The 27,087-nt window shown below is 38.9% G+C and overlaps 2 protein-coding genes across 3 annotated transcripts in view; one reads left to right on the top strand and one right to left on the bottom strand.

Moving 5' to 3' along the window:
* Positions 1–25,359, top strand: part of LOC133517145 (beta-alanine-activating enzyme) — a 26,534-nt gene extending 1,175 nt beyond the window's left edge. The window contains exons 2-7 of one of the 2 annotated variants that reach the window (XM_061850313.1): positions 162–991; positions 1,478–2,312; positions 5,154–5,466; positions 7,625–7,888; positions 16,818–16,903; positions 24,600–24,787. In XM_061850313.1, the coding sequence (XP_061706297.1) occupies positions 162–991; positions 1,478–2,312; positions 5,154–5,466; positions 7,625–7,888; positions 16,818–16,903; positions 24,600–24,651 (2,380 nt within the window). In that variant the 3' untranslated portion in view covers positions 24,652–24,787. Of the gene's footprint in view, positions 1–161; positions 992–1,477; positions 2,313–5,153; positions 5,467–7,624; positions 7,889–16,817; positions 16,904–24,599 lie in introns of both variants that reach the window. The other variant, XM_061850312.1, reaches the window with a different exon arrangement.
* Positions 25,074–27,087, bottom strand: LOC133517146 (rab GDP dissociation inhibitor alpha). The gene has a single exon (XM_061850314.1). The coding sequence runs from the start codon at positions 26,862–26,864 to the stop codon at positions 25,533–25,535; it is 1,332 nt and encodes a 443-aa protein (XP_061706298.1). The 5' UTR covers positions 26,865–27,087; the 3' UTR covers positions 25,074–25,532.

The raw sequence follows: 27,087 nt of genomic DNA, 5'->3' as shown, positions 1-27,087 counted from the left end.
CGTGGAGACTATAGCCCGAGCCCTCTCGCACATGAGAGGAGGCCTGTGCCCAGCAGTGGGACGTATATAGGCTGAATTATTATTTATAATTATTATTTATTCATAAGTATATACTTACTATGGAATATGACATATTTCAAATTAATAATTCTTTGTTTTAGAGCCCACAAATGCTGCACAACATTTATGTTTCTTGATCCTATGCAGGATATTGATACTGTAATTCAAAATGTCAAATTCACAATTTTTATCATCATCAATGATTCAGAAACAGGCTCAACAGCGGAGCTATTTGGCAAAAAGTCAGATAAGACTATTGAGGTGTTTGACATGTTTGTGGATTTCTTTAACCAAGAGCATAGCTCACAAAACAATTCATTTGTGGCAGAACATTCCTTTATTGCACAAACTTCTGGTACCACTGGACGACCCAAGCACATACAAGTCCCAGTTCAAAGCATACAGCCTAATGTAGATGATCTCACCAGAATGTTTAACATCACCGAAGATGACATAATTTACTTCTCCACACCACTCACCTTTGACCCTTCCATGATTGAGATACTCCTAGCTTGCATGAATGGTGCTTCACTTCTCATTGCACCAGAAAAAGCAGAAGTTCTGTTCCCTTCTAACAAGGAAAACTCTATAACTATCTGGCAAACCACACCCTCTAAATTTTTTCAGTACTCCAATGCTGATATCAAAAACAAAATTTTGAGTGCAAATTCAACACTAAAAATACTAGCTTTAGGGGGAGAACCACTGAATGGAATCAAAAGGTTGAAGGAACTGAAAGACAAGAACAATAAAACTAGAATATTCACTTTGTATGGAGTAACTGAAATGTCCTGCTGGGCTAGTGTGGCAGAATTAGACCTTGAGAAAGTCCAGACTGATAGGGAGCTTCCGCTTGGTAATTGTCTGTCAGAGACACAAATTATAGTAGAGCCCATTGAAAGGGCCAACAAAGTTGGTGAAATCATATTAGGTGAGTAATAATAACTAATATTACTAATGAGAAGGGAGCTACATTTACAGTCCAGTGCCATGTCTACTCCCAGCCCTCTAGACTGATGCTACCCTTGAGCCATCTTAGAGTTAAATGTTGCTTATTGTGGATCCTATGTGTAGAGTGTGTCAGAAAAAAAACTAGGTACTTACTTACTGTTTTATAAGGCAGGCATTCCACTTTTCATCCAATAGCCTAGTACTTAAGCCATCTGTTTCAGCCAATGTCCTACTGATACAACTTAGATACAATTTCTACTCTTATTTGAATAGTCAAGAGGTTAGGTTCCCGGCCTCTATAGTAATGTCTATATCTACTTAGCCTGCAACCCTTTGCTTCCCGTCTTTGCTCTCTGCTTTGCCTCTATATTAATGTACTATTACTACATATGTTAAAGCAGCCATTGTAAACATGTACAATTTTACTACCTTTTAATTTTCATACAACTAATCAATTTTTTTTCAGTGAGTAATACAAGACGGTGTGTTATATTAAATAAATATAAAAGAGAAAATCCCATAAAAATCGACACAGGTGATTTAGCAGAAGTAAAGCATGGCACCATGTACTACAGAGGCCGCTTAGATGACGTCATAAAGAGATTTGGCAACAAAGTAAATTTACAATTAATTGAATCTACCATCATGTTGTGTCCACGAGTTAAGACATGCTCCTGCCTATGGCTTCCCAAACCTATGCTGCTAGTAGTTTACTTCTCTTCAGAGACACTTAGTAGTCGAGAACTCTCCGACTTCCTTAAATGCAAACTGGACGACAAGCATTGGCCAGACAAAATAGTACGCGTGGACAACCTTCCGACTAACCCACACGGAAAAGTTTCAAAATTAATCCTCTCCAGAATGTTCGAAAGCTCATCACAATTATTACCTGGAGTGAAGTCTATATTCTTAAAAGAACTGAATGATACATTTAGCAAGAACTTTAGTTATGATTCTATTAAAAACAAAGATTTCTTTTCAATAGGTGGAACATCGTTTCTTGCAGTCTCAATGTGTAATAGAATGTCTTTAAGTTTTCCAAAGCTAAGTAAATTCATTCTACCGCATTTGCTATCAGATACTAAATCAATTGACGAAATATTGGAATTGTCTAACAACGAATTTAAAATAGATAAAAAGGTTTCCAATAGAAGAGTCAAACGACCTAGATCGCAGACCGAGACCTACGGCTCCAAAAGGGCTAGTGTGGGCCCCTCAAACGTGGATGACTTCATTGTGCTGTGGACCCACGACACCGGCAAGTGTGTCGATGCCTCGCCGTCTTTGTTTCTGACTGGACAGTAAGATTTTAAAATATTTACACCTTTTAACCGCCATTACTCGTAGGGGAGAGGGGGGCATAACGGGGACGTTAAGGGAAATAAACAATAAAAAAATAAAGATAAAATATTTTTTAATGAAAACAGCTGACAACTCTTTGGTTACTTATTAAATTATCATTTGGCACCGAATTTGGTGAAGTAAGAAATCAAATAATATTTTTTATTTCACAAAAACTTTATGAAAACTCCATCGTGCCCCCGGGTAGGGGCAATATGGGGTACCCAGTGCGGGTAACTACGGGGTACTTTATTTTATTTGTCATAGAATAAGCAGATGTGGATTTCTTCTAAATCTACGTCATCAACTCCTGCACATGCTGTGTGGGCCCACTGTCCACATAGCTGGCAGGCCACCCAACGCTCCGAAGACTTTAAATAAATGTGGTTTGAGTCAACACAATATATGCATAAGACCTCCTCCTTAACATTTTCTCCATCAGAGCGAGCTTTTTGAGTTTTCTTCTGTTTTATTTCAACCGCGGATCATTCGGATGTCCAATGTCCAATTAAATTCTCCAATATGGTATGTGGAACACCGTGCACTTGAGCTGCTTTTCTGTAATCTGCTGATTTGCTTAAAACTGCATCAATTGCATGTTTCATGCTTTCTACAGACCAACTGCCCCTGGAATATTTATTTTTGTAAGATCGTACCATTTGAATATACCTAAAACAAAATAAATCATATTATCAAATTAACAGACCATTCAGGGGCATAATGGGGATGGGGCACAACGGGGTATCCCATTGTGCACCATAGCCATGTCCCCGTTATGCCCCCATGTCTAACAGAATTTTAAATAAAAAAAAATATTGAAGGTCAGAGTGATTTTGCTCAAAACATATCAATAGTTGATATTAGCAGTAAAACACATAAAAAAAACTATAGTAGTAATCTAACCACTTACCTTTTTAGACGCGTTTTGGTAACCACTCAAAATTATATGAAATTTCGTCGGAAAAAAGAATTGGTCGTCAAAAATAAATGCGTGCAATCTGGTCGCCGGTCACTGCCGCACTGAAGGCCGATGCGAAATGCCCTATTATCGGCAAAAACAAAACACTGCTAGTGTGCATAGTTACTTGTATGTGTGGGTGGCCCCGTCGTGCCTCGCTTCCCCGTTATGCCCCCCCTTCCCCTATCCATAAATGTCATCACACCTCAACACCATTGCAGCAGGTAGGTATAAGCTATACTTTCCTGAATTATTCTTACGTCGTACTAATTAATTACCTACAAGTATCTAGCGAAATTTTGTTGTAACTATAGTAGGTACGGTCACGTCTGATATTATCGATACGAAAAAAGTGCCAAAAATATGTATACACGACTTAATTGCCCATTGTAGCGTGTCGCTACATCTTCGCTTAGTTGTTTGGTAGTTTTTCGCTGTTGTTAATTCACGCGAGTACCGTTAGATGGCGCTTATGTCAAAACCCGTCTTTTGCCTTACCGGGATATGTAACCTTTAACTTTTTGAATATTTTTATGGCTGGTAGCAATTGAATAAAGAGAGTATTTGCGCTAATTTTGAATTTAAATTTTGGAGGATTCGAGATTGTCAAAATGGAGAATTTTGTTTTGGAAAGAAGAAGCAGATCGATTGTGATTCTTGGATTGAGAAGTCCATTTTGTTCCCTGGGTGTTTGACCGGATTGATTTTATTTCTTGTTTAAGTATAGTTATAGTACAAAGTTTCCTATAACCTATTTCAATATTCTGACACCAGTGCGTTATAATTAACCGAACTTGGAAGAAGTGCGCGGCAGATCCGATCGGGCCGTGGAATTGGTGATCGTGATCGCCAGTGCAAAAGCAAGCTTTTGAACGCTTCCGTCGAGAGGACTCCGGAAGGTGTTCCTGGATACCGATCCTTTTTTTGAGACGATCAGCAAACCATAGTCGGTTGGAAGAGTCGAGCTCGTATTCCGCGTGGCTCTGCAAGTAAACTAGTGTTCAGCGACCAGTAACTTTACGCGTGTATTCATCTGTACCTTTTCACAGTTTCCTGAACTTCAAGATTTTATTTAATTTAAATTTTCAATGATAGCTTCCGATTCCCTTTTGTAACCAGTTAATTATTTATTGTTTGATTTGTGCCATATTTTTTTACTTTTGCCATTTATACCTTGTTAAATATCTGTGATCCGCATTTTAAATCTCAAAATTCGAACAGCCGCATCCGTCGGGTTTTATAAATATTCGGTTTTAAATTTAGATCTCTTTCCTCCAAGTGAATTAGCCATCATCATTCATTCCACTCGCATCTCATCAATTCATCTTATTCACTACTAAATTTTCAGCCGAGTTTTTTTTTTGTAACTATTCCTTCATGCGGAAGACAGACATACACATTGCCAACGAGTTTAAGATAGCCACTTAAAAATAAGAAGCGTTAAAATTGTGTTTTTATAAAAATTCAGTTTATACACCGTGTAAACATACATATGTAAACTAGTGTTTTTTTTATGGTTCAAATTATACGTGTTCTACAGGAAGTGTTTGTTTCACTGCACTATATATTAAGGTAGTATATAAATTTTTTTGGCACATTTTTCGTATCGGTATTTTCAGACGTGACTGTACCATAGTGGCCACTACTACCTACACAAACCATTAAACCAAAAGTCTTAAATACATCAAAAGTTTTCCCCGTAATTATTAAATATCTCTCTGAATAGCGTATAGTAACATACTATACGTAAAAAATAATCTGTACCTACGTTACTAGTTTCTATGTAATGTCCGCTAAGTACATAAGTTTCCTGATCAAACCACTAATCTCTTATCTTCTCCAGCAAAATGTTCGTAGCAGTCGGCAGCCACTCCGGCAAGATCATAGTAGCTGACGCTGTGACGGGCACACTACAAGGGCAGATACAAGTAAAGTCGCGTGTTGAAGCCTCCGTTTTATGCTACCGCCAGCCGCCCATCGCGCCTCTGGGCGTCGTGGGCGCGCACGACGGCACGCTGCTGTGCTTCACCCTCGATGACTGCAAAGAAATGTGGAGGGTCAACCTCGCATCTATGATCAAAAGTAAAGCTGTGTGCTGCAATGGCTTCGTGTACGTCGCTGCCTACGACGGAAACATACGATGCATTAATGTCACGGTAAGTTGAATTTGCTACGATGTAAATATTAGGCGTTATACTATTAAAAATGTATATGCCGATATTCTATTTAGTGCTAAACTTATTTATAAGTCAATGTCATAAACAAAATGAACACAGGCGATTAAAGTAGCGCACAATATTGTAGCTGCAATTTTAACCGGTGTGAAGTAGATGGTGCTCAGGCTCCATACGATTTATTATGGTAAACTCGCTTCTGTCCGCAACTTCGTCCGCGTGGAATGATGATAATGATAATTGATAAAAACTATTCTGCGTCCTTACTACAGATGAGCAAATTGCGGAAAGTTTCCAAAAAATTGGAAAAGTTCTCGGAAATTTCAGGAAAATTTCACAGGAAACAGGAAACTTTCAATTTGGAAAAGGAAAATTTCGATTCCCATATGAAAATAAAAGAAGTTTCCGTAATTTTTCCATCTGGACATTTGGCAATTTTGGAAAATTTCCCACCGCACATCGGTGACATCAGTAGTCCCTCAAACTATTTACTATTCAAATGTCATCTAAATCGGTTCAGCGGTTTAAGCGTGAAGAGGTAACGGATAGACAGACGGAAAAAAGTTATTTTCTCATTTATATTAGTAGGAGGGATTGTTAGACAACCTATATATAGCGTAGTATAGAATATAAAAACAGAGTGGCGCGCGTTTTAGGGACATCATAAGTAAAAAGGGATTTAACCTTTTGAACGCCAAGAGCCACTTAAGTGGTCGTGTGCTGTCGTGCCTACCACGCCAACGACCACTAAAGAGGTCATGGCAGACGCTGTCAAAGCAATTTTACTGTTGACAGATAAGGTTTAAATTCGTTTCTCAATAGTTGACATATTGGCGTGTATGCCACATTTTGATGCGAGGGAGAAAGCGTTGAAAAGGTTAAAGTGCCTATGGTGCCTAACTACATTATTTATTGAATTGACATGTCGCTTGAATTTAATAAAATAGAAAGGTTCTTGCTGAAAATAGAAGACAAGTAAAGACAGCGTTTTTTTATTATTCCGTTCTTTTCACTTTTTAGTAGTTCCATGATTTTATAGTCTAATATCTGTAGTTAGATCGACCTTCACTGATCTGCTTACCGGATAAAAATTATATTTTATCAAATAAAATATCTTCCAGAACATATACCAATAGGGGTAGCGTATATTTACTAAAATTATTTTATAAAATATAATATATAATTTTTATCTTGTGTGCAGATCAGTGAGGGTCGTTCTTACTTCGGATACTCTTCTATAATTAAAAAAAATGTTTATTCAGTGCAGTTAAGTAGGAATTTGTTTAGGTACATTGAACAATAAAATTGTAATAACATCGTTCACCATCAAAAATATAGCGATTCGCAATTTATCGTACTATCGCACATACCTAATGATAAAAACAACCGCATGATTATGAATAATACTTACTCGATTGTTACAATAATAAAGTAGGTATTACACAATCGCATGGGACAACTAAAATGAACCTAATGTTGTGCATAAAAGAGTGCATAATCCTAAAAGTAAGGAAAACTTATCATCTGTCAGGCGATAGGTACCATAACGCATTGTGCCACACAAAGGGAGCCAATTCAACAAATATTTACCAAGTGCGGTAATGCGGTTAAGCAGTTGTAGTTAAATTAAAACCGACTGTTTCATGGTCAGTGGTAGTTCTAAAGACTTTAGTTACAGTTTATACCCGGCGGACATCTGTTTAGGTTTCCGTAGCGAAAATGTCAAAATTAGGACCCTTATAGTTTTGTCATGTCAGTCTGTCTGTCTGTCTGTCCGTAGGTATGCCAATTAAAGCTCTCGAAACTCGATTACCTATAGGAGTGTCATCATGTCATGAATAAAGAATATAGGTACCTACCTACAGTCTTGGACGAGTAAACCAGTACCTACAGTCGACGTCAAATACCTACACTTTTGCACCTTACCCCTTTGTATTAAGGCGAAATGTTTTAACATATATTACGTACCTTTAGATCGGCCATTCCTAACATCCGAAAACTATTCAAATGTCAATATATTTACGATAGTGTAGGAGCGCGAATAGGTACCAGCATTCGTAAACTTTATTTAAAATCGAATCCGGGGTTATTGTACTTGATAAAATTTTGCCACCTGTTTACGTATCTCGTTAAATTACAGACGGGCAGCATCAAGCAGACTATCACCATAACCGAGGAAGGAATATCGGCGGACTTGGTGCTCGCTAAAAACCAGTTCGTTCTCGTGGGTACGCTGTCTGGGGTCTGCGCTTGCGTTCACACGGAGACGAACGCCGTTGTGTGGCGGGGCTCGCTGGGGAGTCCCGTGTTCGCGAGCCCGGCGCTGTACGACGAGGACAAGTACGTGGTGTTCGCGGAGGTGGGCGGCGAGATACACTGCCGCACGGTAGAAAAGGGGATCAAGGTGAGAATGTGACGTGATTGTCTATCGTAACGTCACCGATAATCGCATGCGATTTTTTTCACAATGCGTCATTTGATCGATAGATTGAATTCGTTGCTTCTTATCCTACTTAGCCAGCAATTAACTAAAATCGCAAGCCATTTGTTGCCATGTCTGTAGAAGCCTTTATGGCTGGCTCGGTTTACGAGTTCAGCGCAATACCACTATGGTGACAAATCCGGGGAAGTGGTTTTTGGTGAGGTGGATGATAGATAGATAAAATCTTTATTCAACCACAACTTACATGCTTTATGACCAGTGATCGGTTATTTGGATTCTCCCTCGCGGGATATCAAGTAGAAAAGTTAATATAGATACGACAGTTTCCCGCGATACCGAACAAACCGTACAAAAATAAAACAATTTAAATTATCTCTAAGGATTATTTTACTCTTACATGGCAACCAGTTGAGACAAAAACTTCTATTCTTTTCCTAATCACAACATTTTATTTAAAGCAAAATATATTAAAACCTCCACAAAGTATTAGCTTATAGTGCAGCAGTTCTAATTATTTTTGGTGAGCAATAAAACCATTTGACATTGTGGACATTGTTTTTCTCAAACTACCTCTCAGTTGAAAGTGTAATTCACTTTTTGATAACGAATTCATTTATTCAAACAATTAACCCGTAGTAACCATATATTAGCTGATAGACACGCGTACTTACTCGCCGAACTTTTATCCAAACGGTACAAAATGTGCCGCTTTGGAGGCAGCAAATGAGCTGTCAGTGTAGTGTGTGTTCCTGCTACCTAAAGGTTGTCTGGAAGAGATCGCTTTTTAGCGATAAGACCGCCTGTTGTTACCTGGTTCTATTTTCCTTTAAAATTCATTTGTAGTTTTACATGTATGTAAAATGTATAATTGTTGGTGCAATAAAGAATATTTACTTTACTTTACTTGTGCTCATTTGTTCGATTTAGACAAAAGAACAGTGAGTAAGTACTCGTCTATCAGCTACTTAGCTGTTTTAAAGTGTAATAAAAGAAACAAATTGTATTTTTTTGTCTTTTCTAACAACATAAAGCCCGGATTCCCGGAGCATATCCATACTAACATAATGATTGAGGTCGTTCACCCCTTGTCGAATCCAAAAAACCGATCACTGTTTATGACACAAACAAATAACAAGAGACAAAAGAAGATTGACAAGAGACAAAGAAAAAGTAACATACAATTGGACACTAATAGCAAATAACAACGAAGTACGTGTCTTATTGTTAGATTACTAGAGGTATTAGCAGAGGGTCATGTGTTGTGGTAAAGAATAGGCGCTGACTCAGCATAAATGCTGTCTTCCGTCAAAACCTTAAAACCTACAATAATAAACGACCAGTGCAGCGCTAGTCAAGGTACTTATATGTATAAGTATATATGCATATTACATATATTTGTACTGTAAGTATGTAGGTACTGAAAATATTTGCAACAATAGATAATATAATCCGAGTAACGGTGTTTGTACAAAAGTATGACACGTAGTTATTATACTTATTTGATAAATAATTTAGTATTAAGAAATTATAAGATGCGAGCGCAAGTGGATAAGTACCGGCAGGTAATGGTGTGAGAGGTGGTCAGGTGGGGTTAAGTTTTAGGCACTTCGTTTTTGGGTTTCTAATAGGTATTGTCGTCATTTTATTTTAAAGGTTTACTTTTTAATATTCTGATTGGTGGAGGTATGTTGTTCCAACACTTGGTGTCCCGATATCTAAAACTTCCACTAAAAGCAGCAGCGCGGTATTGTTTACAGCAGGCTGCAGCATCAGAATATGCGGAGCTCTAACCGAGTGGCAGCTTCTGTTTGTTGACCAAACCAGTTTTTTGTACAAATAGCTTGGAGTCTAAGTGTTTATTACATCAAACAGTAAGCATGCCAACATTAGATCCTGACGTGGCAGCATTTTGAGCCAGTTTCCGTTATTTATAAATGGGGTGACAGTGTCCATCAAAAGACCAAGATTTCTCGCTTCGGTAACGGGAGCCACATTCATACCATCACCATATCATTCATATCTATTACAGGATTATAGGCTGTGATGATGACGTTTATCTGGTGCGGTGAACCCAGGATCATATAATAATAAGTTTATTTCAGAATTAAATTATTCCATATTGACTTAAATTATATCTTCCATATTTCCATATTTGGACTTTATGGGGTTGAGAACCAGGCAGTTTTCAGAGGCCCATTCCGAAATACGTTTAAGATCGGAGTTTATTTTAGTGACTGCTGAGCTCGTGTCGTTGGGAAAGAAAAAATATATATTTGGAGATCATCCGCATATAAATGGTATTTACAATGATTAATGCATTGGACGATGTCGGCACTGTACAAAATAAAGAGCAAGGGACCTAAAATAGAACCCTGCGGGACACGTCTTGTCACAGGTATTGGCTCCGATGATATAGAGCTACCGTCACTACGACTTATCTTAACCAACTGTTTCCAGTTTTTAAAGTAGCTCTCGAACCATCTGATAGTGCGGTAATCGAAACCATAAATAAATAAATAAATAAATATTATAGGACATTATTACACAAATTGACTTAGTCCCACAGTAAGCTCAATAAGGCTTGTGTTGAGGGTACCATAATAATGTAACTTTGCCAAAAGAAGTGGAATATTTATGCAGTCAAAAGTTCTCGAAAAGTCGAGCAGCACCAATACAGTTCCCTTGCCCAGGTCTTGGCCAGCAAGAACTTCGTCCACTACATCATGAAGCGCAGTACGTGCTAGTGCTACGGCCTCGCCTAAAGCCCGACTGCATTTCGGGTAAAAGGTTGTTATTTTCAGTGCCGGATTAACCATTAAGCAAAATAAGCACTTGCTTAGGGCACCACGTCTAGGGGGGCACCAAAATCGCAGGAAAAAAACGTGCAGGCTGCATCGCAGTCGTAGTACTTATGTACCCATCTAATAACGAAGGGTCGTAATAGAGTGAGGACACGTAAGCACATCATAATCATAATCATAATCATTTATTGTATAATTTTATAAATTACATGTCAATTATTTACGCAAAAATATATGAATTAAAAATTAATAATATAACAATCATTAATAGAATTATATACTCTGGGTATAACTTATAATTTAAGCTTTAAAAATTCGTCGATGCTGTAAAATGTGTGCTCGAGAAGCCAAGTTTTTAATTTTCTTCTAAAACAATCTAGAGAAGGAGCCGAGGTGATTGACACTGGCAACTTATTATATACGGTCGGGCACATCACGTGAGTTATCTTCTCAGATCTTGCGAGGCGTCGTTTTACTGGCAACAACCTGTTCGGGTGTCGAAGCACGCGGTCTGAATCAGAGCGTTTTTTAAAATGGCATATATTTTTATAGGCATATGTGGCGATCTGTAATATTATTACCGACGGCAAGGTTAGTATACCAAGGTCCTTGAAGTAGGGCCTTGCGGAGGTATCTTGGGACAACTGCATCACCGCGCGCACGGCTCTTTTTTGGAGTCGGAACGCGCGTTGCCAGTCCGCGGCTCGCCCCCACAGCTCTGTGCCGTACTGCAAAAGCGAGTGGATAGTCGCAAAATAGCACGTCCGCACTACATGCCTTGGCACGACTCGAGAGGCGCCGCAGTGCGAAGCATGCACCGCCTAGCTTCCCACATAGCTTATCTATATGGGGAGCCCAGGACAGCTTTCGGTCGACCTCAAAACCCAAGAATGTAATGGATTCTACCTGCTCCAAAAATACGCCGCCAACTTGAACCTTTAGTGATCTCGGTGTGCGGCCACCGACTTGAAAATGGATAAAATGAGTCTTGGTTAAATTGAGCGCTAGGCCGTTTAGACTAAACCACCGAGATAACTGGTTTGCGGCTTCGTTGAGACAGGTCTCCAAGTCATCCACATTTTGCGCCGTTATAACACCTGCAACATCGTCTGCATACATTAAAATGTCGGCTGTTGTCATTGCTTGAGGCAGATCATTCAGTAACAGGGAAAACAGAATATTAGAAACCGACGATCCTTGGGCTACTCCCATGTATGTAGCTAGCGGATCGGACTTAGCTAATCCCCCATCCCCAACCACAACTTGGGATCGGCTACGCAAAGCGTCAGTGAGGAGGCTATGAGCTTTACCACCTATTCCGTAATGTAGCAACTTGGCAGCGATGATGCTGTGGTCGGCCACATCGAATGCCTTGGAGAGGTCGCAGCATAGCATCGCAACTTGCTGCTTCCTCTCCAGGGCATCCATAATCTTACGTATGGCTTCACGCGCTAGGTCGGTAGTGCAGCGGCCGGACCTGTAAGCATATTGGCGGTCGGACAATGTATTTGTCTCATTTAAGAATGCTGTCAGTCGCTGACACAACCCATTTTCCAGCACCTTAGCAACGCACGGAATGATAGACACTGGTCGGTACCCATCTTCACATTCTCTTTTTCCTTTACCTTTGAAAAGGGGAGAGACCTTACTTATTTTTAAGGATTTTGGGTATGATCCTTCTCTAAGGCATAAATTATACAGGTGAGTGAGTACCGGAGATAAAGTATAGGCGGCAGCATTTAGCAAATCCATGGATACACCATAAATATCTTTACTTGTTTTATGAGGTATTCGTGACGTTATTATGTTGTAGACTTCATCACAGGTGAAAGGAATAAGTCTTATGGACCGGTCGGCAGGGGCACCCGCCGTGCCCAGCTGATCGCACACTCGGTCAAGGTCAGCGCGGGGGGCTCCGCACGCCGTCGCGGCACACACGAACCTAGTATTCATAGCATCTACCGCTTCCTTCTTTGTGCTATATTTTTTGCCATTTGCATCCACCACGACTTCTGTGAAGTCTACAGGAAGCCGTACATTTTTCCCTCTTTCTTTATTTACTATATGCCACATCGTTCTGCACGAGTTTTGTGTCACGGCCATCAGTATCGCATGTCTATATTCGATATTCAATTTTTGTATGTAATTTATTAGCGCATTATTTGATGGAAACTTACGTTCCAAGTTAAGGCAATCAAATAATAAAGATTTAATGTTTAATATATCTTGTGTGATCCATGATTCGGTATTTTTCGAACGGAAATTTCTTTTTAATGGAAAACAAGTATTTATTCTATTAGATAAAGTATTATTCAACTGAGCTGATAAAACTTCAGCTGTATGGCCATTATTTGACACAAAATTCGCCCAGTTTATACTTTCCAACGCGGAGATAAAATTGACGCGATTCATTTGAGAGTAGTTTCTGAATAACCGAGATAGTACAATAGGTTTCCTAAGCTGATTAGTCACATCTAAACGCACTGCGTAGTGATCACTGATATTAGTTACTACAGGAGATGCTGTTATCAGGCCTGCCTCCACATTAGTGTATGCGTGGTCAAGTGCCGTGGACGAGTGCGAACTAACTCGCGTGGGAAACGTAGCTTCGTTCCTACAGTCATGAGTTACTAACACGTCCTCTAGATTTCTACAGTCTACAGTTTTTTCTCCGATACAATTTATATTCATATCACCTGTAATTATGAAATTTTTATTAAATTCAGTGACTTTCTCGAGCACACATTCAAGGTGGGTCAGAAAATCTTTCGTAGGAATTAAATTAGTCCGATATAGGCAAATCACAATGAGATTAGAATCTAACAAATAAACAGCTGATAGTTCACATACTAGTTCTTTAGACAAGTCAACAATTTCGGGTATGTTTACTGCTTTGATACTATTTTTGACATATATGCATGACCCACCATGAAGTGATTGTTTACGACAAAATGACGATACCAGAATGTATTTGTCTATGCTAATGCACTTTAAATTCACGTCAGAGAGCCAATGTTCGGTAATGGCTAATACGTCGCATTTAAGGTCGGCACTAAGCAACACTTCCAACTTATCCGATTTGTTATTAAGTGATTGTATGTTTTGGTGGCATACGATAATCGGCGCATTCGATGCATCCTTATCTTGTGTGTGTGAGATCGACGCGCGCGCAGGCGCGCAGTCACTGAGGCACTGTGGCGATGTCGGGCTGCTCGGTGGTGGGGCCCCGCTCGGCGCGGGGACGGACGCGAAACCAGTCGGTAAAACGTATGCCGTGTGGCCACGAAGTCGGCGATTTCAACTGGTCGTATACGCTTTCGGGGAAGCCAATTATGAAAGACGCGTGCCGTTTCGTTTTTATGTCCCTTTTTTCGACGATATATTCCTTCGATTCGTGTATCTTATTTAAAAACGTGACAATTTGTTCTGGTGAAGTGTCCGGCTGGAAATTCCAGGCTTGTATGTATTTAAATCGCTCTGCAGATTGCAGAGTATTGTTTTTTATGCCAACTCCAGTAATCACTGTTGATTTAGATTTTCGCTTTTTGCGCCGGGGTTGTTGCCATGTACCAGCTTTGTCGTCTTCTTCACCGAGGGTTACCTCAGCCGTATTCATCTCCAACCTTCTTACCGTCGGGCTTATGGCCAACCGATTTCCTCGACGTAGATTACCGATTTTGTAGCGCATTTTGCTCTCTTGCACGCCAGATGTGTCGGCCTGGCCGAGTTGCTGCAGAACCACGATCCTGCGACCTAATTGTCAAACTGTTATAAAGGGCCCCGCGAAGGCAGCAGTTCGGCGTTAGGTCTTATGCGACGCTAGGCATTCTACTTTGTGCAAACTGCCTTACTTTCACTTAACATGGATCCAAATCTAAGCTGTCCTCTCACGAAGCTGGGCCTTCTGCCTTGCTCACACCTCGCCATCAGTTGTATTGTATGATAACCCACCGCGATCGGACGCTCCGGACGTTCAGCCGTTCATACCTCGCCAGTGGTGAAATTCAAATGCTTTCTTCCAGCTCGACCTTTGGCCTCATCCATGCCTCATCCGTAAGCGCCGATCGAACGCTCCGCGCGTTCAGCCTTATGAAAAGCTCAGCCTTAGACTTTGCCTTTAAAAACACTGATTTAAACTTTCACGATTTAAGCCAATCAAATTAGATCCAAAAAAAGCGTTTTGAGGAATTAATTCCCAGCAAACTGAAAAATGTTTTAATACTTTCATTTCATTCTAAATGCGTGTAATCCAAGTTTGCTCCATCCCAGGGGGTATGCATACATTTTGGGATCCTTAGGAGATGATTTTTTCCTTTCGAAACCACGTGATTTTGAAGGACATAGGACAGTTCGTGGATTAGACACTGGTAAGAAGGCGTTTTTGGATTTTTAACATGATTTTACCAAAAATAAAAAATAGGTCGACATTTTTTATTTTATACAATTTAGACTTGGAATACATATTAGGGTACCTTCAATAAATCAATATGTTTTATTGCAAGAACATAGTTAAATTACATTTCGGATCCTCAGATATCAGTTTTAATCATAATTAGAACAAATTTTCCGTCGGACGTACCGTTTTCGATTTTCAAGCAAAAAAAACTGAATAAGAGGAAACATTTATGCACACCTCCTGGAATGGAGCAAACTCGGATTACACACATTTTTAGGACCAAATTCGAAAAAATCTAATTTTATTAGCATAATTGTGACACATTATATTATTTAAGAAAACGGGACTTAATCGCCTTTGATAAAGTTCTAAAATTACCTCCAACGTCAAGATAATGATGTCGAATTTACCCAGTCTTCTCCGAGACCATGGGGACAACGCCGTTTTTGAAACGTCGGGTCAGTGGTAATTTTAAAAATTACCCTATTAAGTCCCAAGTCGCAAGTGTCTTAAATAGCAAATTAAGTAAACAATAATTTGCTATTTAAGACACTTGCGGCCATTGGTTCTTGTTCTGTCTGACAAGAACCAATGGCCAATGGCTAAGCTCCTACTGAAGCTCTGCCTTTGCCCTCACATGAATGAACTTCGCAGGAAAGCTCTAGAGGTTGCAAAACCCTGTGCGGAGTACGGCCTATGCCTTTTATGTCTTCTCACACTTGGACATTGGTTGGCTCGCCTCCGGCCTTATGCGAAGCACGATTTTCAATTTGCTAACACTTGACCTTACATACTGTTGGAACATTACTGCTGCAGTACTGTCAATTTCCGTGATAAAATGATGTGTTGGATTGAAAATTCTATTCTCAGCAGTAATGCGGCAATAAACGTCACTCAATTTACCAAGAAAATTCAATGTAATCTTGATGAGGGGGCACCATGGTCTAGAAATGCTTAGGGCATCAAAATGTCTTAATCCGGCACTGGTTATTTTCCAAGTACTTGGATACTTGGTCATATACCACTTTCTCTAAATTTTTTGACAAGTAAGGCAATATACTTATAGGTCGAAAGTCTTTTCGGTCATTTGAATCATTAGTTTTTGGAATAGGGCGGACAACAGCTGTTTTCCATAATGATGGGAAAGCGGAAGCTGTAATAGAACAATTGATTAAATCAGTGATAACACCCAAGGTGCGAGGAAGCGTCATCAAAATCATGTCAAAATTAATACCATCATAAGTAACCAATGGCGTTAGATTTCGTGTGAAGTAATAGTTTACTGACGACGCTTTCAGTTACAGTAGATAATTGGAAAGATGAATTATAGTCGTTAGATTTGTAGCTGGCCCCGAACGGCTTATCCTTTGTCTATTGTTAACTAAAACCGCGCGTGCCACTACCTGCAAAAAAAGGGTCCGGTCACTTTAACCGGTTATTGAATTCCAACTCCTATGAAAATTGAAATAAGATTCAAAATTAACAAATGGAAAAATAATTTGCGTTTTCTTGTGTGATCCCTCTACGGTTACTGAGTGCCGGCGAGTCGAACGCTACCGAACCAGTCTAAAATGTGTCCTCAATATGCGGAACAAAGGCGCGTTATCGGAGAGCGCACCTACACTGGTTTTTTGAGCGTTGGACTAGCCCGCGCTCAGGTGCCAATTAGAATCATACGACCCTTTTTTTGCAGGTAGTGGCACGCGCGGTTTTAGTTAACAATAGACAAAAGATTAGCCGCTCCGGGCCAGCTTCAAATCCAACAACTATACCATATAAGTAAGTTATTTTCAAAATACATTATGCCATTGGTATATTATTACCAGGTACATCTAGAAAAGTAATATTCATAGCTGTAGGGTCATCAAACTGTTTTGGTATGTCTGCTTCGGTCTTTAAATTAGGTAATATGTTTTCCTTAAGGTTTTTCCAAAGGAGTTTAGGATGGTTGCTATAAAGTGAAGGATGGAACAGATACAGGTTCCATTCTTCATAATTAGTAATTACACATATACCTATATGTGTAATTACTAATTACGTACCTAATATCCAGTGAGCTGCCACAATAAAGTATTTCATAGTGTCGATGAAATTCTGCATTTGGGAGTATGTGCTACTAAAAGTAGGTTTGGAAAGCTGGACAAATTCCGAAGTAGGTAATAGTTACGTATACTATGTATACTATAGATATAAGTAAAAATATTTGTACACCGCCTTCACGGTAGAATATGAAAGCACTTGCGATAATTCTAATTTAAGATCAAATCAATGTACCATATTCTGACAAATAAATACATTTCATTTCATATACCTACTGCTTGTAACATTTACCTACCTATGTATGTTTCATAAATATCTTGTTTTATGTAACGATCTGTATCTATTAGTACCTAGTATAAAGTACATATTTATTAGATTCAATCATGTCTCCGCATCATATATCAAGTAATTAACATTTAGGTCGTACTCCTCACTAAGCTTCACCCGCCCCGCTGAGATCACCATAAGTCGTATAGCGATTGTTTTATGAGCCGTCATTATGCCTGACTTATAGTAGGTAATATTATTTATAAGGCCGTAATAAAATATTGATCCTTATGGTAGTTATGGTAGTATGAAGCAAGTGTAAATTGGTTGAAATATGACGATGAAATATAACCGTCTACATGGCAACATTTGCAACCGGGGACTGATCGCTAGTATTAATTAAAACAACTTATTTCGTCCTTCTTCTTAAACAACTGGAAGAGTAAGTAACTAGTAGATAAAAGAATTGAATAAGTAAATGAGGATAAGGATCAACGCGCAAAGCTTATCGGAGATAGCGCTGCAATCTTTTTAAAAAAGCATTATGTATAATGGGTTTATACATTGGTGTTACTATAACTACTTAGCTTAAATCTAAAATAGGCCCTTTTTAAGATATGCTATATTATCCGATCATTTAGGATTTTGTTAAACAAGTTTGTTAACTTAACAAACTTGTTTAACAAAATCCTAAATGATAGAAAAATACCCACCGACTGGGCAAAGTCAGATATAATATTGTTGTACAAAAAGGGAGATCCAGCTAACATAAATAATTACAGACCTATCAGCTTGCAACCGAATATGTATAAATTATTTGCCTCTTGTCTCGAAGAACGCCTAGCAAAATACACTGAAAAACACCAACCACCAGAACAAGCTGGCTTTAGAAAAAGCTTTTCAACAACGGATCACATCCATACGCTAGAGCAAATCATAGAGAAATATGAAGAACACCAAAGTCCGCTCTACTTAGCTTTTATCGACTATGCGAAAGCGTTCGATTCCATATCTCACAAAAGCATGTGGACAGCTTTATATGAATGTGGCGTACCGTGTGAGACTAATAGAGCTTATAAAAGATATTTATAACAAAAGTGTATCTTATGTAAAAATGGAAACTAAAGGCTCTGAAATCAAAATCTGCAGAGGAGTCAGGCAGGGAGATCCGCTCTCGCCTAGAATTTTCATTACTGTTCTTGAAAGTATTATGAAAAAACTTGACTGGAAACAGAGAGGTTTAAACATAAAAGGTGTTTGTCTGAGCAATTTGAGATTCGCCGACGATATCGTTCTCTTCTCAGAAACAGCAGTACAACTGGAAAAAATGGTTTGCGAACTTCTCAAAGTCAGCCAAGAAATAGGATTAGAGTTAAATGCCAAGAAGACTAAAATCATGACTAACTCTATAAAAATACCCATCAACGTCAACACTACTCAACTGGAATATGTACAAGATTACATTTATTTAGGTAAACAAATAGCATTTACTAAATCCAGACACTACGACGAAATAAACAGGCGAATTAATATTACATGGAGTAAATTCTGGAGTTATAAAGAAGTGTTGAAATCAAACCTTCCTATAAAACTTAAGAAAAAAGTACTAGACACCTGTATACTTCCATGTCTGTCATATGGCAGCCAAACCTGGATTTTCAACAATAACATAAACAATAAGTTACAAGTATGCCAACGAGCTATGGAACGGAGTATCCTAAATATTAAAAGAAGAGACAGGAAACGAAACGCGGATATCAGAAAAACAACCAATATAATAGACGCTTTGGAACACTGCAAACAACAGAAATGGAGATGGGCTGGTCATGTAGCACGCATGAGCAAACAGAAATGGACATATATAGTGACTACTTGGCCAGGACCACAACATAAACGAAAAAGAGCAAGACCAAGACAGAGATGGACAGATGAAATAAATAGAGTAGCTGGCAGAGACTGGATGTCCAAAGCTAATGATAGAGTAGTATGGAATAAGATGGAGGAGGCCTTCACTCGAAGAGAGGTCCTTAAGTCATAAATAATTTAATTGAACTGCATGACATACATTGAAAATAAAATAACAAAATGTATAATTACTTATTTCAAATCGTAATCGTATTTAATAGTAAAATTTAATGATTGATTTAATTAATTAAGATGAAATTAGAAAAAAATTATATAATTTACTGTTAATATGAATTGTGAAATTGCCAATCTAAATTATTTTGCATGTGAAATGATTTACGAATTGTTATGCACTGAAATGTATTCTAATTTATTAAGGAATAAATGAGGCTATAATAATAATAATATTATCCGATCAAACAAACCACCGACTAAAAACTTTTTTGTATTCCTAATATACTCATTATCAGGAGTCCAATAATAATTAATAGGTAATCTGTGGATTTTAAAGCTCATAAAGCTGATAATGCATTACGAACTGCGACTTTTCACACTGATTTCAAAGAATAAAGAGAGATGTGAAAATGATGCATTAGCATTATACCTAAACCGTCCAAATGCTTTTTTAACCCCCGACGCAAAAAGAGGGGTGTTATTTGTATGTTTGACGCCAATGTCAGTCTGTGTGGTGGCATCGTAGCTCCAACGCATGGACCAATGTCGATGCGGTTTTTTTTTACGTGAATGCTAGTTTCCTTGCTATATTTTTGATAAAGCTCAATCTAGCAGTTTAACCCATTCATGGCCAAGACCCGTCGAGCGTACACAATACGCCGGGCCACCATACAAACCGTTTTTAGCTAAAACGTATGACTCAGCTTATGGGTCTCTGGCCTGGCGCGAACGGTAAATAAATCGCCGCTTATGAAGCCGGCCAGTTGACCAACCTTATGCTTTTTTTTTACTAACCAACTTTTTTCTGTTCCTATCAAAAAAAGATGTAGGAATGAACATTTTTATTTTTTACATATTTAACTTGCTGTGTTTGTTGTTGTTTAATGGGTCAAATCTCGGAAGGTCAATTTGACCCATTTCCCTTGCCTTACTCCTCACACAAAACAAAATATTAAAAAAAAAACTTGTTAATGTTTGTCACACACTATTATGATAATTAGCGTACTGACTACGGACAACAGAGCGGGAAATGGAGTCGCCTAGGTGCATTTTATCCTTCCAGGGCACTATGTCCAAAGGTCAAAACGTCCAAGGAGTCAATATGTCCAAGGGTCAAAACGTCCAAGGAGTCAATATGTCCAAGGAGTCAACACGTACAAAGGTCAAACCGTCCAAAGAGTAAATTTGCCCAAGGAGTTAAAACGTCCAAACAGTCAATATGCCCAAGTGTCAAAATGTCCAAAGAGTCAATATATCCAAGTGCCAATATGTCCAAAGAGTCAATATGTCCAAGGAATCAAGATGTCCAAGGGTCAAAACGTCCAAGTAATCAATATGTCCAAGGAATCACAATGTCCAATGGTCAAAACGTCCAAGTAATCAATATGTCTAAGGAGTCACAATGTTTAAAGAGACAATATCAATATGCCCAAGTAAGGGTAGCACCTTGGGTCCTACATTTGCCTAATGTAGTATCCACCGCAGAGTGCCTGCTATTCGCGGATGACTTAAAGTTGTTTAGGAGCATGCGAAGTTTGGCAGACCGCGAAGCGCTACAGCGTGACATAGACAATGTTGCGGCCTGGAGTATTGCGAATCAGCTTCCCTTCAATGTCACCAAATGTAAGCTGATTACTTTTTCCAGAGCTCGAGAGGCTATTACCCCATCATATAACCTGCTCGAGTTACCACTGGAGAGATTGGATGTAGTCCAAGATCTTGGGTTGACTTTAGACGCGCACTTGGATTTTCGTTTGCATATAACCGAGGTCTGTGGACGTGCTAATAAAATGCTAGGTTTTATTATGCGAGTATCGTCGCATTTTTCTAGTCCTAATGTTGCAGTAGTTCTGTACAATGCGTATGTTCGCAGTAGGTTGGAAATTGGTGCCTGTATTTGGGATCCTCACGAGGCAAAGTACTCTCTCATGGTGGAAAGGCTACAGAGAAAGTTTGCTCGCTATATGTATAAAAGGATCTACGGATACTATCCACTTCTTTTTCCCTCAATGTTTGTGTCGGGAATGGTGACACGCTAGAACTGCAACGAAAAATATTATTAGTGATCCATTACTATAATCTGTTGCGAAACAGAATCAGTAATGTTAAGGTGCTTGAGCGGATAGGATTGCTCGCTCCAGCGCCGAGGACGTGCGTATTAGGCGCCAGTGAGGGCGGCGCTTTGCCTCCGCGACGCCGGAGAAGACTGTTCGCCGTGGGCGGGGTGCGTACGCGTCAAGCCAACAATGCTCCCACCAATCGGGCACTCTCACTCCTAAACGAACTATCAATCCAAAGACCTGATGTTGATGTCTTTTATGACTCACCAGGCTCGTTTTCCACAGCTTTATATATGTTTTTGAGTGATTGTACCTAGTTTGTAATGTTAAGTTTGCCACGCAGTTGCCAACATCATCAAGAGTTTCATCAACTGCAAGCCATAAGTTAGAATCCAAAAAAATATTTCTTATTTTGTGAACTGTTGCACTATATATTTTATCAAGGTAATACTTTCTTAAGACAGTCTCTTCAGGAAGCTTTTTGTTTTTGTCGAGATATTTTTCAAAGAACTTTCTAAATTCTGGATGATTTACTCGTATCCAAGGGATGTTTCACGCAATTAGGAATACACATTAGTCGTAGACAAAGATATCGTTTTGGTTTCCACAATTTACTTGGGGATTTTACTTTTAACATGTTTTTCAATGTTATATTATTTCATTTGTGTTAGATATATTTCACATGATATACAGTACACGCTATTGTTATCCTTATATACAAGATTATCGTATGGTTCAATCCACTTCAAAATTGTCGATTCTGGTGGGTCATTCATATTGTTTCATTTATATTTCTGCTGTCGTGCTGTTTTAATTTATTAGCTTAGCGTATTACAAAAACACATATATCAAACTGTTGTCTAAATTGACAACATCAAATTATTTTGTCGTATCTACAGTTTATAAAGTTTTTGGCCAGTAACTAATTAAGGTTGTATATGGTTAAAAAGTATATTGATTGAATGTGAAAGAGCAAGAGAAATAGATTTTATGTGTAAAGTAAATATCATATAAAATTTGAATTTATTCATTCAATCATAAAAAGTTAGTAGATATTACCGACTCCATTTCCTGCTCTGTTCAAAATGCCACCACTTGTCCGTACACTAATGATAATACAATATTAGTTAGTGGTGACTGTTTCATCTGCCTTGTTATTATTGAACCGAAAAAAAAATGAATATTAACAGCATTGTTAGTAGATAATTGCCTAAGATAAATACAATGATCACCAAATATTATGACATAAAAGTACAGTGGGAGAAAATCCTCGTTGCCTTACCGCTCACACAAAACAAAATATTATTATACTACGGGTTGGTAAATGTTGCAAGCCATCATCCAAACAGTAATCGGTTGTAAAATGGTACAATATCAAACAGCTTCAACACTAAATAAGCTTTAAAACCAGCCAATAAAGTTTATTTTAGCTTGCTACGGAAACATTTCTAGTTTTTACAAGTAGCGCCAGGCCACGATGACCCATACCCTGAGCCATGTCAATAACCTCTAAAATATACATATTTTTGGTATCTTTGAAATATGGATTTTTCTGTTTGCTTGCAACGCGTATGTATCTAGAATTTCAGTATATCTATATTGCACACATAGTAAACCAAAATTGAATATTCTAGGCACTATTTTCATTTTAAAAAACGCATTTATAGTTTTTTATCGTGTTATACCTTATAGAAATGGTTGTTAACTTAGTGGATACGTACTTTATTACGTCAAATTCGTTTCGTTTATGTTTAAATCAGAATTCACATGTGAGTCACTGGCCCTGCGGAACATGTTAGCATAGTCAGCAAACGAGCAGACTGTTTGAGCATGACCCATATGCTGTCGCTGGCCCTGAATGGGTTAAAGAGTAGCAGCCCTTTTCCATAATGACGAAAGGCATGTTTTCTTTTTTGCCATAATGCGTAGGGGTTTTTTTTTAGGGTTCCGTAGCCAAATGGCAAAAAACGGAACCCTTATAAATTCGTCATGTCCGTCTGTCTGTCCGTTTATGTCACAGCCACTTTTTTCCGAAACTATAAGAGCTATACTGTTCAAACTTGGTAAGTAGATGTACCTATTCTATAAACCGCATTTAGATATACAAAAAAAAAAAAAACAATAAATTTTGGGGGTTCCCCATACTTAGAACTGAAACTCAAAAAATCTTATTTCATCATTAGAGACACTTCCAAAGTGGTAAAATGTGTCCCCCCCCCCCCCCCCGTAACTTCTAAAATAACAGAACGAAAAATCAAAAAAAAAAAAATGATATACATTACCATGCAAACTTCCACCGAAAATTGGTTTGAACGAGATCTAGTAAGTAGTTTTTTAATACGTCATAAATGGTACGGAACCCTTCATGGGCGAGTCCGACTCGCACTTGGCCGCTTTTTTATTTTATAGGTAGATCACCATCCAATAATTGCCGCCAGCCACCTTGTTTGTGATTTCTATTACAAGCTGCTAAGTATGGATCTAAAAGATCAAAGGCCAAAGGTATGGCGGCATCGTTTCGAGCGAAGGCGCCACAACCTTTGGGTTATGCCCGGTAAGATGGCGCCACTTTTTGATATTTAACAAGTTTAACACATATCATTGAAAGAATAAGGATCAAAGTCAAATGCCGTTCTAAAAGTTTTAATCATAATATGTCTAAAGATGGCTCTGAAGTGTACTGTGGCTACAAAATTTTCTTTGAAAATCGACCCCTATTTCAAATTCTTGGATATGGGGCACCAACATTATTTGTAGTCTATTTTTATTTCTTCCTTGTGCCCTTTGCCTGATGATAGTTGGCAATTACCAATCCTTAATGTAAACTGTATAATTGGCCTATTTTTAATATCAATAGCAAAAGTAACTAAGCAGGTGAGGTGTTCAAGTTAACCTGTACACACAATGTGTTTATTTCAATTGAAACACCTCGCCTGCTTAACAACCTCTGTTGCTGACCGTCTGGACTGTTTTTCCCAGGTATGACATAGTTTTCATAATCATAAAACAAGAAAATATTGTTCTTGCAGATATGGAAATATCAAGGCGCAAAAGGAAACATTTTCTCGTCACTTTTTATAAAAGAAACGGAGCGCTTGAAATGGCAGATCGTGTTTGGATGCCACGACGAGAAAGTCTACAGCATCAACATAAAGAATTTCCAGCCGAGCTTGCATTGGAAGGTGCAGATGAATTCCCAAGTGTACTCCACTCCATGTGGTATTGGGGACCACATAGTTGCCGTTTCCAATAATGGGAGGATTTGCATCATAGACTCTCGTAATGGGAGCATAGAGTCAGATTACATGCTTCCTAACGAAGTCTTTTCCTCACCCGCAGTGTATGGGGATTATATTTTCATTGGTTGTAGAAATGATAATGTGTACTGCCTCAAATATACTCGCGACTTGACTACTTCTCCTCATAATTTTCGTATACCTGAATAGGTGAAATATTTTAGTGATATTACTTGTAAATGCTATTATTTAAATAATTAAACAAAATGCCTTGTATAATGAAACTTTATTCATGATCTTACACAGGACATATAGGTATAATGAGCATTCATAATTTTGACATTACAGTATGATATGGTCACAAGATCAAATTAATGTACCACAATGGAATGCATTCCTTTGAGATAATCCTATCACTTCACTTGTGCAGATCACTCACATTTTTATTCTTAAATTAATAATAAAAGCAATCTTAAAACTGAATTAAATGCTTTGTATAACAATCTTATATTTTTGAAAATATTTTTGGTAAATAAACTAATGAAGATGCTGACCACTTACTTAATGGGAACAATTTGCACATATACTTCTACTGCAAATACATCAAAGCTCTTTATAAATCTTTACCCAAAACACCCTAATGAACATTACATTGCTGCCAGAGCAGTTCATAAACAAATACGGTAATAACAAGCAGTGTAAATGTACATAATACAACCTATCCACTCACTGATCCTCCTCGCCAAGCTCTACCTTCACCTTAGAGAAATCAAAGTCCTCCCCTGTACCACGCTTGTAAATTTTGAGCACATCTACACAGGTAGAATCAAAGTGGGATGTAGCATCATAAGACTCAGATATAAAAATCTGGCTCTGACTACCATCATCTGTAGGCTCATAGTAGTCGGACACAGACACAAATTTCTGCCTGATGGCTCCAAGAAGGTCCAGACCAGGCTTGATTTCAGACTCAGGATCATTAGTTTCAACAGTTGTAGACACCATCGCAATAAACCATCCCTTGGCTGCCACCTGGTGGGTGTAGGACACCAGGGACACATAGATGTCAGAATTCCTACCCACTTGCTTCTGAGGGATAATGATCTGGGTGGACAAAGCATCCTTGGTATTAGCAATAGGGTGATCTAATAGGCAGATGCAACGGATCACCTGAGCCTTCTTGCGGACTCTATCAAGAACATAACTGGGGTCGCAATACACCTGCTTGCACTTAGCAATCTCATTTCCAGAACGGACACCTACCACTTTTCCACCTTCTCCAAGTACAATCTCATCAATAGGTTTGTCCAGCATGTATGTGCCTCCATAAATGGCTGAAAGACGGGCAAAGCCTTGAGGGAGCTCACCAAGGCCATACATGGGGTACAAGTAGGGAGATTTTCCATACCGAGCAAGAGAATCCGAGTATAGCTTGATGCGGCGTATTGTCTCTATGGCCGGCCGCTGGAGGTAATCATCATCCAAGTAAAGGGCCAGGGCGTGACCAGTAAAGTCCTGGGTGTTTCTGTCGAGTCCGAACTTTTCATACAGAGACTGCATGTTGGCCTGGCTGGGATCGAAGTCTTTCCACGTCTTGGCGTCTTCCTCCTGGAAGTCTTGGACATAGATGAGGAAGTTGCGGAAACGACGTTTCTCAAACATGCCCATTAGGTCGGAAGCGAGCGCCTCCTTTTGATCCACGGGTACTTTGGAGATCTTACCACCTTTGTACACGTAGCTTCCTTCCACTGACTTGAACTCCAAGTAGCGGGTGACGCCCGTGTGAATGAGCAGCTTGACCAGCAGCCCATTGGCCATCAAGAACTTAGGAATCAAGTCCACATTCCAGTCGCGACCTCGACCGTAGGTTTCATCCGGTGCCGGTGCGTTGAACTTTGAGAACAATTCCTCTAACGGGGTAATTGACGCGGATTCACCTCCATAGTACTTGTTTCGATCAATGTGCAATACCTTCTTGCCGGACACGGAAAGCATTCCACTTAGAATGCATTCCTTCAAACCAGTGCCAAGTACAATTGCGTCGTATTCTTCATCCATGATGAATTGCAGATGGCCAAAATTCCTCCAATATAAAATCTCTGACCGGGAGGCGATAAATGTCAAAATGTCGGAACGAAAATGTCCGCCAGCGATGACGTCGACGAGACAGACGCCAACCAAACAACTCCAACTTGCGCAGAGAAAAACACAACGCGGCAACCAATAGCAAACAACGATTTATTTATGGTTTATAAAATGTTGAATACGAATTACTTATTAT

Source organism: Cydia pomonella, chromosome 4 (genome assembly GCF_033807575.1).
Source record: "Cydia pomonella isolate Wapato2018A chromosome 4, ilCydPomo1, whole genome shotgun sequence".
In the NCBI taxonomy this organism is placed as follows: domain Eukaryota; kingdom Metazoa; phylum Arthropoda; class Insecta; order Lepidoptera; family Tortricidae; genus Cydia; species Cydia pomonella.
Note: the sequence above shows the minus strand (reverse complement) of the source record. Positions and strands in the feature narration are given on the sequence as shown.

Coding starts and splice junctions, on each gene's coding strand:
- LOC133517146 (XM_061850314.1), bottom strand. CDS start 26,864: ATGGATGAAGAATACGACGCAATTGTACTTGGCACTGGTTTGAAGGAA.